Raw genomic sequence first — 14,317 nt, forward strand, 5'->3', positions numbered from 1 at the left:
TAAGCAATAATAGAACATAAACATAAAAATAAAAACAGGAGCCAGTAAGAAGTTACAAAAATATGTTCATGTTAGTCCAAAGTTACAATAGGGATCAGAATTGAGCTTAATGGCTTATAAGGTGTGATCCACCATTACCGTTGTCTCGCTTATCCACCCTTGTCTTTAACAAAAAGTCAACTTCGACGACACCATCATTTTCGCTGATTAAAACAAAAAGGGAAAAGAAAAGGTACAAATTTTTCTTCTCTACATCTTGAGTTCCTGAAAACAATAATTAGATCTAGCTACACCATAAAATTATAAGTTAATAATCTAAGTTCACAAAGAGTTCTGAGGATTAGAGGAATCACCAAATCTCTCTATTGGTACAAAACTAAAATGGAATAACCCGCTTTGTATAAACCTTGCAGCTACTGCAACCTCGTTTTCTTCTTGTTGGTGTCCACATTCCCATCATCAAGCATAACAACCACGTCACCGTCATCATCGACTTCTTGTTTCTTGTTATTACTAGGACCAGCTGCAACACTTGAAGGCGCTGAGGTAGTCACGTTAGAAATGTCGGACAATTTTCTTTTAGACCCTCCTGGAATAATCCCGACTCCTGTTGTTACTATCTCTATCTCATCATCATCTTCGGTTTCTAGCACAGCCGATTTAGATACATTTGATGTGCTCTCTCCATTCCTAATAGCCAGATTTTTATCGTCCTCTGCTGGAGGAGGTTGTGTCCATCCAGAAAGAAGCATCTCATCAGGTTCCTTCTCATCAAATTCTTCTCTGCAAGATGGACATTTAAAGTACTCTCTGATCAAAATGAAAGGCAGAAGGAATGACAAAACAAAGGTGGCACCTCAAGGCATATTATGTATCAAACTATCTACTGCAACGAAACTTGACACAATCTCAATTACAGTTTGTACCCAAAAGCTTGCAGACCATAGATTATATGAGCAAACTCACATATACTCTCAATCAGATATCACATTTTTTTTACACATACCAGTCAGATATCACTAGAATTGAATTGATCCTTCAACAAATAATCTAAGCAGAAAGCGGAATAACCATTTTTAACTGCAGACCTATGTTAAATTCGAATTCACCACTCTAGAAGAAACCCAGTTCGTTGGGGTATGAAGAAATAATAAGTTTCTAGGTTTGCATCTAATATATATATATAGGGTCACTTTCGGGGGACATCTACAAGCGACAACTATTTTTTTACATCTCTCGGAATGACATACATTTTACAAGATCCAAAGGCATCTGGCGGTGTTGTAGAAAACATTGAAAAAATAGATCGCATCCGAATGGTTGTGTAAAAATAGTGATATAAGCTGAAAATAGAAATATAATATTATCATACATTGAAATAAGTAAATGAAACTAAATCAGACATATAGCCAAAAAGGTTTTACATCTAAAAATCATTGTCATATAAAGATTAAATGTCATATTAATCAAACTCTTACCTATCAAGTATTCACATCCCCACCCAAAAAAAAAAAAAAAGTAAATGTCCATTTGGTGATGGCTAGAAGGTAATGAAAAAGCATGAGGGACATGGTCGGCATTTGCAATGAACCCAGTCAAAATTGTGTGCACATATCTCTCTCTTTTCTCTCTCTAAATCATTGTGTGGATTGTTGGGATTGATTCATGGTTTGCAATTTGTTGTTCAATTGTGATTGTCGGGGTAAAACTTGAGGCATCGACAACACACCAGATTTTGACCCTGACAATAATGATGATGGAAACATCCGTAAATATAGATCAGGCAATCTCAGAATCTGGTAATGAACAAGGAAGAAAACCTGTGCTTGATATTAATATTGCATGTGAATTCTTGTTGAAGATCCTCAACTGTAAGCATTGTCCCACCAGTAACTGGGGAAGGAAGCTCAGCTAGCACCTGTAAACAATGTAAATGCATGTTTAGGAGTCAATCTTTAGATAACCCCCCCCCCCCCCCCCAAAAAAAAAAAAAAAATATATATATATATATATATCAAAACAACTGATACAACACAAAACCAAATATTATACCTTTTCAAGGTTTGCTGCATAATTGGCTACCATATCTTCCTCAAGATCATCACCAACCTCATAAAGAAGGGCTGGCCCATGCATAATCAATGGAAAAATCATGCCAAGCTTATTTTTAACAATTTTCTCAACAAAGTCCCTCAGCTTTGAACGGTGAGTGTTAACCTCGAGCGATAGGGGAGTCTATTTTCAATCAAATTGCGAGTGATCAGAATGCGGCATGTCATGAATCAAAACTATATGCAAAAGGAATTCCAAAAGTTCAGCATTCAGCAAGGTATATGATATTAAGTACCTCAGAACAGACATAACAAGACTTGTTAGGCTCAAACGGCTCCACTGGCATAAGAAGCATCTTTCTAGATGGGTGTTCAAGACAATATGTCATCCTATATAGGCAACCAGATCAGGTTAGTGTTCATTAAGCTGCATAAGCACAAGTGATCTATATGTCACACCAATGCAATAAGCAAAACATGTGTTCTCTAAAAGGTGGACAAACCAAACTCATTTTTAAACCAACTTGAAATAAAAAAGGGATATATATATATATAATATAGAGAGAGAGAGAGAGAGAAGTTGTTAAACGTGTCCATTCTTTGTGAATTGGAGGAACAACTTTCATTACCACACTTAGGAATACAAAATATTGTGTGATATAGTTTGGTAAAATATGGGATGTGCTTATCTCGCTCAGTTATAAAGCTTTAGCTGGTGTTTCTTAAGTTATATTTCAAACTGAGCATAGAATTTTGCACTAATAGGTGTCAACTATGGATGCACCCTATGCAACAAAGCCATGGAAGTTCTAGGAACATACCCTGACATACACAGAAACATCCCCGACAAACATCCTAAGTAGGTTATCTCAAACTTTATTTTAATGATTTCTATAAAAATAAACAAAAGGTTTGGACACTGACACTTGCTATAGGCTTGACACTAAAATTAAAAAACTCACAGCCATGCCACACTATGCATTTACAAGAACAGACATTATCTGTTAAACACAACCTCCCCATGGTCTGATACTAGACTTTAAAATAATAATAAAAAGCATAGCCACTTAAGAAAAAGACATACTATACACATGTCGGACACAAATAAATGTGTCAGTTGCCCTAATTACATGTATTTTGTCGATAGAAGGGGTCCAGTTGATATCCATGTATGCCAACCTATCTAACTCATCTAAAGAATTACTGCACCGCAAATTAGCCGTTCTCACCTAACGGCCATAGATGCCTACAATCAATCCCTCTGGTCTCAAATGCAAGAACGTTACTACAGACTGGATGACCATGCAGCCAACCGGATACTAGTGAAGGATAGTATAACCTTAGATGCCATAAATATTGGAAACAGCAGCCTCACATGATTTTTCACCTTCTCTCTGAGCATATAATATAGGCAACAGAAATAAACCACAACTACCAAAAGTAACTTGGCACAGAAACCATACATCAAGGATTAAAGGTTTTGGGACACACCTATATCGGTCTGTATCACTTTGGAGCACCTTGATTGCTTCAATAACAATCAACCCAGCAATAATAGCATTTGTAGTTGCAACAGCATGCACAATATTACCAGCAATACCTTTAGCTTCAAAGAGGCTGTGCATAGGAATGCCAAAAGAAGTTGCACGAATATTTGCAGCAGCGGTAACAAATTCTACAGCTAACTGATCATCTTTATCAAAAATCAGGTTTCCAATGTCCTGTAAACAAAATGATAAAAGAAACTTAGTGCTGATTAGGAATGCATCCTGTAATCAAAATGATAAAAGAAACTTAGTGCTGATTAGGAATGCATCCTGTAAACAAAATGATAAAAGAAACTTAGTGCTGATTGGGAATGCAAATAGTAATGAAAAGAAAGAGAACTGTATCAACTTCAGAAAAACTAAGGATCAAGCCAAACCTTCTCCCGTTTCTCGAAAAACAGTTTCAAAGCCTCCAAGAAGATTCTTGTATTTTCCACAAGGTTCCAAATATCTTGCGGATTCTTCAGACCCAGAGAAGCCATTGCAGACACTGATGATGGGTCACCAAATGCACAGTCCTCCAAATTTCCATTCTGCTGACCATGTTTGTCAGGCAGAACATCTCTGCAATATATAGGCTTTGGCTTATTTCTGTTTTTCCATGTCTCTTCATTACCTAAAGCCACTTCAATGTTATACCCAAATACATGATCAAATATTCTTTGCCTGTAGTGCTCAGGATCTTCATCCGCTCCCCGTACAAACGCATCCTCTGCATTTTCTGATGAGCTAGCAGCATCACTAGAACGTACATTTAGATCGTTTTCCTGATTCTTGTCTCCAAACAACTTTGCGAAGAGTAGGTCCTTTGACCAAACAACGCAATGAACAAACTACATAATTCAATCAATGGCGTCAATGGTAAGGACTAACGAAAGAAAAGATCTTCTATATAATTAACCATACAAAAAAGAACTAATTTGACAGACAGCACCTGACCATATACAAAAAATGAATGTTCAGTGTATGCGGTGAACATTCTCCTCTGATAGTGAAATAAGAATAAAATGTAATATCACACAGGCGTGCACAAAAACACATTAAAATAGAAAAATAGAAACAGACTAAGCTATGAGAAATTATTTAAAAAAGCAAAAAAATATATGTTTGGCTACCCAGAAACAAAATACACCCAATATTATCTCAACAATACTATGGACCCAGAGCAAATAATTGCATGCGATTGAAAAGAAAAAGCGAGCAGGGTAAATGAATGGAAAGATTTGGATAATCTGCAGATTTGAAGGAATAAGCATCATGTGAGAGAAGATAAAGAAAAATCCATGGGAAGCCCTAACTACTAAAAACATACAAATTAAGCATGTTAATGGATTGAGTCCACCATACAGTACATCTGGAACTTTATCAAACACCCATCAAGTCAGCAATGGTTCCTTGGAAGGACATAAGAAGAAATAAAGGGCAGGTAAGATACATCAGTCTGATCTGGAAATAGAGAGTTTTGAAAATGAGGTGGAAACCAATGGTGGAGAATATAAGGTTTCTAAGGAAGTTTAGGGGTAAGCTTAGCTGTTCATTTAAGGCTTTGATAGATTAGAAATCTAGGGGTAAGCTTAGCAGTTGACACTCAACACACCAGTATTCATCAAGGAGTGATTATCTTAGCGGTGGGATGGTGGTGACAAAGAGTTGATCTTTTCTTCCCCGAAAGTTTTGTTTTAGCATGGTTTCTGCAATATATATCATAAAGATGAGAAATCGTATTGAGCTTTTTAGGTGCCAACCTGCCAATTTGATAAAGTCTGTGAGAGGTAATACCCAGACCTGGGATTAAAACCCCCAACGCTTCAATTGTGTGTTGTGTGTGTATTGGTTGGGCTACCTTAGTAAAGATTATTCCATGGGAGAAGTGGTTCCACAGTACCAGTTTGGATCAAAATGCCAATGTGTTCCTAGCATTTCAGAATTTTGAAATTCATAATCTGCTTCCGACTCAGGCCTCATAATGATATGGGAAACACCCAAAGGTTCATGTATAGAAGAACATAGCCTCCAAAACACATTCCACCGACAGCACTTTGAAAGTTTGATGAAAACGGCAATTTCACCTGCTTGTGCATGAGAAAAATAAACCCAGCTTCCCTCCAATCACTCTTAACTAAATCTCGTTACGTTTCTTTCCTTTTGAACTACTTTTTTCCAAAGCCTACACTTGCGTCTATTCCAATTTTTAGTGATTTCGCATCCAAATAAGTGGCACCCGTGATCAACTAAATGTCCATAAGAACATGGAAAGATTAAAATAAAATAATATGTAAATAACATGCATGTATCCATTGGAAGGTGAAACTGTACAATCACAATCACATGCTGCCTAGTCAGAGTTACAAAGAACACAAATCCAGATGCCTCTTGGCAGAGGGAAGAACACAAGCCTGTGAATATTGTTGCTGTACTTTAACTGCAAATACCTTTGAAGGAGTACTGGTAATAGTGCAAACGGGATAACTTTTTGGAGTGGGTTTGGGCTGGCACTCATAGCATTCTGTTCTACCCTTCACATGTACAGTGACCTGCTCACCGAAAATTGGAAAAAAAAATTACCATCTGAACCAATCAGACAAATTAGCATAGCATTGATCAACGAAGAATATCATCAAGGAAATTGAAATAAAGTCATCTGATAAAGATTTTTATATTTAAGTAACAAGTATATAAAGTATGGTAGTTGGGAATCAAGAAAACCAGTGAAGAGGATACTCCCCTCTGTTCCCAGGGATTACGCATACTTGAAATTACTGGGAAGAGAAAATGGGTGGTTTGGGAGAGGGGGGGTGCAAATGAAGCAGACACAGAATTTTACTGTGGTTTGCAAGGACTTCTTATTTTATTTCCATTCTACTGTGCTAAAAGAAACTTTCCCAGGAAAATATATAGAACTAAGAATCTAATCTATTTAAACCTGGCCAAAGCCAATTGCTGGGATGCTAGACAACCATTGGAGAAATGGGTTGAGGCTGACACCTTGCCTCAAGAACCCAAAACGCCTCAAGCGCACCTTGGGAACTTTTAAACACTGCTACCACCACCTCGGCTTGTTCAAATAGTCTCATCAATAATCCATGGTAATGAAATCAGACTTAAGTGCGCACCTAGAAGCAAGATAGCTTAGATTTGGATGACACCCATGCGTGATGTAGCTCAGATCTGAGGTTAATTTTAGTGCAAAGAGTGATGCCTCAATATTTGCACCTTCCCATCCATCCTACCACGTGGCATGGCATTTGGGTAGTGACCAATTTTGAGGTGAGGAGCATGATAAGAGGGCAGTTATGAATAGTGGTGTCCCCCATCATGGCTAAGAGATCCTCACAGTAAAAAAGGGGTCAACCCCGCTTATAATGTGAATCGAATCCAAGGAATTCCGTATCTCCCATTCCAAAAAACTCTATGCAACTTGCCTCATTTGCTTACCATCTGACTTGATAGTCAGAGTCTCTTTGGTAAGTACCACACTGGTATCGAAACATCAGCATTCTACCGGAGGAGAAGCAACCAATCGATCTCATCAGAATAGACCTAACCTAAAGATCTTGTTGGCAATATGTATCTCGAGTGTAATACTAGAAAGTCACCACACTAGGTATAGAAGAAACTCTCTAACATAAACTTTATTTAAAGACCACTATTTGAAAATCTTATAGGAAAATTGGAAAATTGAAGGCTAAAATTTAACTAAAGTTGATAAAAGGACCCCCATAAAAATTAACAAGGATTATCGTCATCCATAAATCTTCAAGTTTCTCCCTTAACCCATTAATTGGTGAGTAAGCTTGGGGTTATGTGGATCCCTTCATGAAATTAAAAGATAATTACATTCTATGGCATATATAACCACTACCATAATCCTAAATTTTGCTAATGAGCTCGTCTGGATGACTAGAAGAAGAAAGAATTGAAATGGTTAATTATTACATTAAAGCGTTAAAAAGTCTGTTGTTCTATTTGTCTCGTTTGAGACGTATGTGAAAGAGCATCTTTGAGTTTGGAATCTTGATTTGGATAAAGACATTGATTTCATGATCAAACTTCTAACCAAGGGGCACCTTGAGGCTAGTTTGTATTGCAAAATCACATCGATCAACACCAATAATGATCGAAGGAAGATCAAATTCCAACACCCATTTCAGACCTTCTCCAATGACTTGAAGCTTAGGTATTATGCCTGTTTTTGGTTGACCGTAGGCAGTCCCATTGTACATCCAGTAAGACATTGCGTTTACACATATTGTTTGTTCATACCCCTTTGGGTCTTCCACTAATGCGACCAATATCTTGGGTTTATGAAGGATTTTCAATCCAACAAGTGCCTTCTATAAAAATCCTTACCATTTCATGAAAAGCCCTATTTCTATTTTCTGCAGTACATTAGCAATCCAAATCAAAAAGGTGAATATAGAAAAGGAAAAAAGAAAAAAAAAATTTGATAAGAATAAAGAACGTGCTTCAAATAAAATTACATTCCCACCTTTGAAAGATAGTCCCTCAACCAAAACACTAGTTTTCTTTCAAAGCCCTCTAATGTCAGATCCCAAATAGCATTCTAGGGTGTGCGTTTAGATGATATCATATTTGGTTGGGATTAGATGGTTTATGGGTCTTGTTAGGTCAAGCCTTTTTACTTATTTTGTATATTTTATAGGTAGCAAGGCCCTTCCTTACAAGACCTGCATTTTACCAAATTATTATCACTAATAATCTTATTTATGACGTGAACTCCAAGTCTGATCAATTGTGCTTGTTGGTATTCATCATTGTTGCTTTGGCTACCCAAGTGAATGAATAAAGTAAGTCAAAGTATGCGGAGAGGGGCTTTCCACAGTGGAACCTATCAAATAGAAGCTAATCACAGCCTTTCCAATCTTTTCCTCCTTTTTTAGAGAATGTCAATAATGAGATGATAGATATTGTCACATCTCCACTTATCAATATCAACAATAAATGTACCACCATAAATAACAAGAAGATTTCTTACACTAATTGACCACCACAGACCAGTCAATTGTACATATTCTAGTCCAATTCAAATCCCGTGACTTCTCTAAACAACGTAATAAACATCACTCAACATATAGTAATATTATTGTAATTTTGACCAAGACCCTCATAAACAAGGAGTATTTTAGGATGTTGTAGTTTATTTGACATGACTTCACTTTTTCTTTTCCTTGATAAAAAATATATCCTTTCTCATATAATAAAATAGAGGACTTGGGGCGTTCTGGGACTGGAAGAAATAAAAGACACAATCTCTAGATGGTCTGAAAGTGGGTTTTGCAAATGAAGATAATGAGGACAAGGCACATTTTCTCAAACCTTCAATTCTATGACAATAAAGGTACTGATCAAAGTAGACAAAACCTCATAACCAATAACCAACTAAGATAAATTGACAAAAACACAAGGAGTTAGATGCATAGAAACATGAAACAAAATATCACCTGCCCCAAGAAACCTGTAGTTCCACTTTCAACCAAAGGGACATCAGCTGCCAAGCAAAGGCGGTTCACATGTCGCCTCGCATCTAAATTGTCAAGGCCATTTAAAACAACATTGAATAGCTTAAAGAAGTCCACATTGAACTCAGGGTCCTTAACATTTGCATGATAAGATGTGATATTTATGTCAGGCCTAAATCTTAAGACAGCATCTCGAGCAACCTGGTCAAAATAAATAATTGAATTCAACCAAAACTTTCTTAATTCAAAGCACATAAAATAAATGGACAAGTACAACCTACTTACTTTGGCCTTAGATTCACCCACATGTGTTTGTCGGAACAAAAATTGCCTATTTAAGTTGCTCACTTCAATTGTGTCCATGTCAATCTGCAAGTGAGAGCAGGCAGATGGAAATAGACTTCAGTAAAAAAAAGGAAGAAATATAACCTCATGGTAGCATATCTAAGGTAAGCAACCACAAAACTTCTCATAACCTCAACAGAATACTGTATTCCTGTGTGATAAAAAAAGGAAGTTGCTCCAATGCATAAAGAATGGACACATCAGGTTTAACAACTATATATATCCTGTAAATGCCTTAGTTTAAAATAATTATACTAGCCCCAATGTTGGATGGAAGCTCTATGCAAAAAGACTATCCAGCTAAACTTTGATGGGTGTTTCTTGAAAACCCGAGACCAATGATTTTACAGGTGATATCATGAAGAATTTTCAAAAAATTAGAACATAAAATCATAAATTAATGCACAAAAAAGGGTATGATTTGATCTAAGGACGATTGAAAGTCGAAACAAAAACAAAGTTATCTCTTCTCTTGATTGAGCTAGGCACAAGATCTAATCTGGTCCAGCCTTCAAAGAAAACACAGTGACTTGGGGATTCCTCCTTTCTCAAAGTCTAGAGTAAACTATTGATCCTCTCTGCGGACCCTATCATTATTTATATATATAAAAAAAAAAAAAGAGAGAGTAGGTTGAAAGGTGCACTCAAGGATTTATAACCCTTTGGATTCCAACCTCTTATGCAATAGAGTTTGGTTTAATTTCTCTCCTTTCACATAGAGAAAAACCCTAAATATTGAATTCAAAAACTAATCTAATTAATTTAGACTAAAATCTATTATTTGCAGTTAAATTATTAGCAATTGAACCCCAAGATATTGAAATATATTAGAGAGTCCCATTCCATGTATCATTTTCAATTTAGTCCATCCACCATAGAATATCCTCAAAACCCCTTGGGAAATAAATATATTGTTGTCTAAACCTTCCTACGACAATTTCTTGCTAAGATTTTCGCATAAAATTATTTTGAAATATTATTATATCATATACTTATTTTTGAAGAATTTGATAAAACTCTTTCAACAAATACCATCAAACTCAAAAATTTTATCCAATTGAAACAAGAAAAAAAAATGAATTAGATATAACCTCCTTAGTAAGGTGGTGGATACCTTGTTGGACAGTTGGTCCTACTCAAGTACAATGTTTATTACCCAAAATACCTATGGTATATCCGCACTAGTGTGTCATCACTTGTTAGAGAATCAAAGTAGTTAATACATGTACATGCTAAGAACCAAACTCTTGAGGTCTAGGGTAATTTATACATGAGAGAATACATCTTCTTCCACTGAGAGTAAAGTTTTATAACTTTATTCTTTATGGATTATGATGGATGTATAATAATATATCCATATATAAGTCTAAATTTGTTTGAGACAAGGTCATCCTATCTTCTAAAGACTCAACATGTGCCAACTATTTAAATAAGATGCCTTCTCTTATTCCCAACTGTGAGTTGTGACCACACAAGGAACTGGAAAAATATTATGTACCTATTGTCCAACAATGTCACCCCAAAACCTTACTTCATCTCATAAAAACAACAAAAATACCCCACAATAATATATAATTAGGCATGAACAATGAATATTGAATATTAATTAGGATAGTTCATTAACATCGATGTAGCTTCTCGATTCATTCTCTCACGTGAGCATTTTTCCGACAAAAAAATACATAATCAATGCCATTACTTGAGCATTAGAAGCATCACATCAACACATCCCCCCTTGCTTTTCTATAATGAATCTTTGTTGTCACCACTTGCACGAGGTTCTTCTTTTGAGAAGATTATTTAAGGAGTTCAAAGGCTTTTTTTTAAGGATTTTTAGGTTTAAGGAGGATTTGATTTGTTAGGCATGAGTTTAGCTATGTATGATGTTGCTTGTGTTTTTTCTTATTTTTTTGGTAGGTTGTATTGGTTAGGTGGCTTTGTTGGCCTCCTCCATTTCCTTTTTTTTTCCTAATAAAAATAAAGCTTTACATATAAAAAAATATATATATATATATATCACAAAATTTTAGCTTTAATAATACTCCTCTTAAGTCCTGAATTGTTTTTGCATAAATTAAATTCCAAATTAAAAAAAACTTACTTCAACATCTCATAATTAGGTTAAAAGATTATAATAGGATTGCATTAATGAAAATGTTATTAGGAACCCGTTGCGGGAATCTAACACCCATGAGATTAGGTTAAGTTGATCAATTATGCAGCCGATATCAATTATTGGTCTTATAATTGATTATTGGTACCATCACCATCTTAGTATGATTTGCATTTATTGATGCATGTGACACTATCGGTACAAAAAACAAAATTTACTAAATCTATGGCAAAAATCTCTTTTAAACTAGACGGGGGTGGCAAAAATTATTGTACAGGTTTTTTCAAATTAAGCATTTTTAACACAAACATGATTCAAACTGATGTCATAACCTGATCAATTTTTGCTTAAAAAAAATTTAAAAAATATGAATTTCCCCAACCCATTGAACTCCATAAACAATAGCTCGTTCAACGGAACAACTGTAACGAGGAAATGCATAATTTCACTAATTAAACCCTAGAAAACGAGAAACAAAAAATAGCAACAAAAAAAACACCTAAAAATACAGAAAAAACGAATAAAACCCTACGAAATTAACTCACAATATGAATATCTTGGAAATCCGAGAGAGCCAAAGTCTTGAGAAGCTCGCACCCGATTCCTCCTGCTCCAACCATCAGAACTTTCGCTCTCTGCATAGTTTAAAAGAAAATTTACTGTATATTTCAATCGAACTATAAATAGAGAAGAAAGAGAGGTTGAGAAGGAGAGAGAAGTACCTTAATTGCCTGTAATTGCTGCTCGGACGCCATTAAAGCTCACAGAGAGAGATAGATGAAAACGATTGAGAATAAAACAGATAGACAAGAGAGAAAAAGGAGACTAAAATGAGGGTTTTTGTGGTTGAGAGAATCAAAAAACGAGAGGGAATCTTAAGGGTCGTAAGTGGCCGTATGCTTCGTAGAAAGGGCGCCAAAAAGGAAGAGTCGTCTCTCTTCTTCCATCTTATAGCATTTGAGAGAGAGATTGAGAGAGTTTCTGACTAGTTTATAGACTCTTTTTGCTGCACTGACGAGTTAGCGAGTCAAGAATCGGTGAGTCGTGGATAGAAGAACAAAAAACAGTGCTTGAGTAAAGTCTACGAGTTTTTTGTCAGGAGTACCGAGTTGAACCGTTCGAGTCATTGATGTGAGACTTTGACAAAGCAACATTTCCAAAGTCTAAACCATTTAAATGAATTTTAAAAATACATTTAGATATAGTAAAATATCAAACATTTTAATTTTAAATACGGTTATATTTAAATATCAATAGTTTTATACTAACTTCAATCTAGTTTTGACTACTATTAAAGCTGATTTACACATAACCCCCTTCGTTTTGGTAAATATTTGAGATACCCCTTCCATTATAGTCTCATGAGAAAATGAACTAAATGCCTCCACATGAAGTAAGACCGGATTCACTTGGTGAGGGAAGGGGGAGCGAGAATGAGGACTTAGACCGATGGTGGATGATCAATGCTATTTGTTTACGGATTACCACAACCAATATGGATTGATGAGAATCAAATGTAGAAGTCAGCTTCGGGGTGAGGATCTGAAAGAGATTCAATCCCTTCTCGATCCGACAAGAAAGACAAGAGTGAAACAAGGTTCATTGTATGCTCACTAGGCTTTATTTGTTTGATAGCGATCCGACTTGGATATTTGTCCAAACCTTTTAGGGTATATTTTGATTGAGAGTATTGGAGAGAAGAGAAGAGAAGATAAACTCAATTTCTCTTCACCTTGTTTGGATTGATTGGATAGAACTTAGGATAATTTTAAAATATCATAAAAGATATTTAGGGGTAGAGTTGGAATTATAAAATATTTTAAAAGAGTTTCTCTTCTCTTCTCTCCACTTTTGGAGAAAAAGAAAAGTCGCATTTTTTTTTTCTCTCCAATTCTTTTCTCTTCTCTCCCCCACCTAACAATCCAAACAAGAGAAATAGAGAGAAACTAATTTATTTTCTCTTCTCTCCATTTCTCTTAATCCAAATACAACGTTAGTCAAATATCCTTGTATTTTCTCTCAAAAATTATGGTAAATTGAAGGTATCAACTTAAAGTAACTTTAACGCAAATAGTCATATTGGTAAGGTATAATTGGTAGGCGTTTTATTATGCGGAGGCATTTTACTTATTCAAGGGGTTTGCACTCCAACTGTAATAATCAAAATAGCTCTCCATAAATATTTAAATATTTTTTTAATTCCACACAAAATTCATTTACAGTAAAATGGTTGTCATCATTTCTTATCGTCAAGTCAACAGGTAGAGAAAGAGAATATATCTCTCTTCTTTTACCTCTCGCTCTTTTTCTCGCCCAAAATTTTACAAGTAAAGAACCTGATAAAGAATGTGTTGTAATGGCTTCAAGAGCATTTGACTCTCCGAAGTGACAATTGGGAAAGGATGCAAAGCTCGAGTGCATTGGAATCCCGCCATAACAGCATTTTTATAGATAAAGAAATCAACTCTATGATAAATCATTTTTAGCCAATTCAACCTCATCTTCCATCAGTTGTTTTTAACCTCACCTTCCAGAAAACCCTTGATTTTTCTATTTAAAATTCAATCGTTGTACACTTTGAACATTATATCGTGTTCCTGAGGCTAGAAGAAGGTAGAAATAGATGAAATGTTTAAGGTTGAAGGTAAGGGATAAACAAAAAGGTTGAATATAAGGGCATTTGAAACAATTTTTTTTTTTTTGTCAGTCTACAATAGAAGATCCACACCAAAGGATGTGTCAACAGTTGGAAAAGTTAAAAGAGTATCTCAAATATTAATT

At 35.5% G+C, this 14,317-nt stretch overlaps 1 protein-coding gene across 1 annotated transcript; it reads right to left on the bottom strand.

The window, feature by feature from the left end:
• Positions 1–12,501, bottom strand: SAE2 (SUMO-activating enzyme 2). The gene is made up of 11 exons (XM_086439279.1): positions 12,259–12,501; positions 12,082–12,171; positions 9,364–9,447; positions 9,061–9,279; positions 6,031–6,132; positions 3,976–4,431; positions 3,543–3,772; positions 2,348–2,441; positions 2,053–2,235; positions 1,821–1,918; positions 1–783 (listed from the first exon to the last, which is right to left on the bottom strand). The coding sequence occupies exons 1-11, from the start codon at positions 12,289–12,291 to the stop codon at positions 414–416; spliced, it is 1,959 nt and encodes a 652-aa protein (XP_086295405.1). The 5' UTR covers positions 12,292–12,501; the 3' UTR covers positions 1–413.
• Between the last annotated feature and the right edge of the window lie 1,816 nt (positions 12,502–14,317).

The sequence above is a fragment of the Akebia trifoliata genome, chromosome 4 (assembly GCF_017979445.1).
Source record: "Akebia trifoliata isolate Shusen 1 chromosome 4, ASM1797944v1, whole genome shotgun sequence".
NCBI lineage: Eukaryota > Viridiplantae > Streptophyta > Magnoliopsida > Ranunculales > Lardizabalaceae > Akebia > Akebia trifoliata.

What these genes read in the sequence shown, in the direction of transcription:
- SAE2 (XM_086439279.1), bottom strand. Translation starts at nt 12,291, where the DNA reads ATGGCGTCCGAGCAGCAATTACAGGCAATTAAG. An exon ending in ATTTCCAAGATATTCATATT is followed by an intron (nt 9,448 to 12,081) that starts GTGAGTTAATTT and finishes TCTCACTTGCAG; the next exon opens with ATTGACATGGACACAATTGA. An exon ending in CTACAGGTTTCTTGGGGCAG is followed by an intron (nt 6,133 to 9,060) that starts GTGATATTTTGT and finishes TTCGGTGAGCAG; the next exon opens with GTCACTGTACATGTGAAGGG.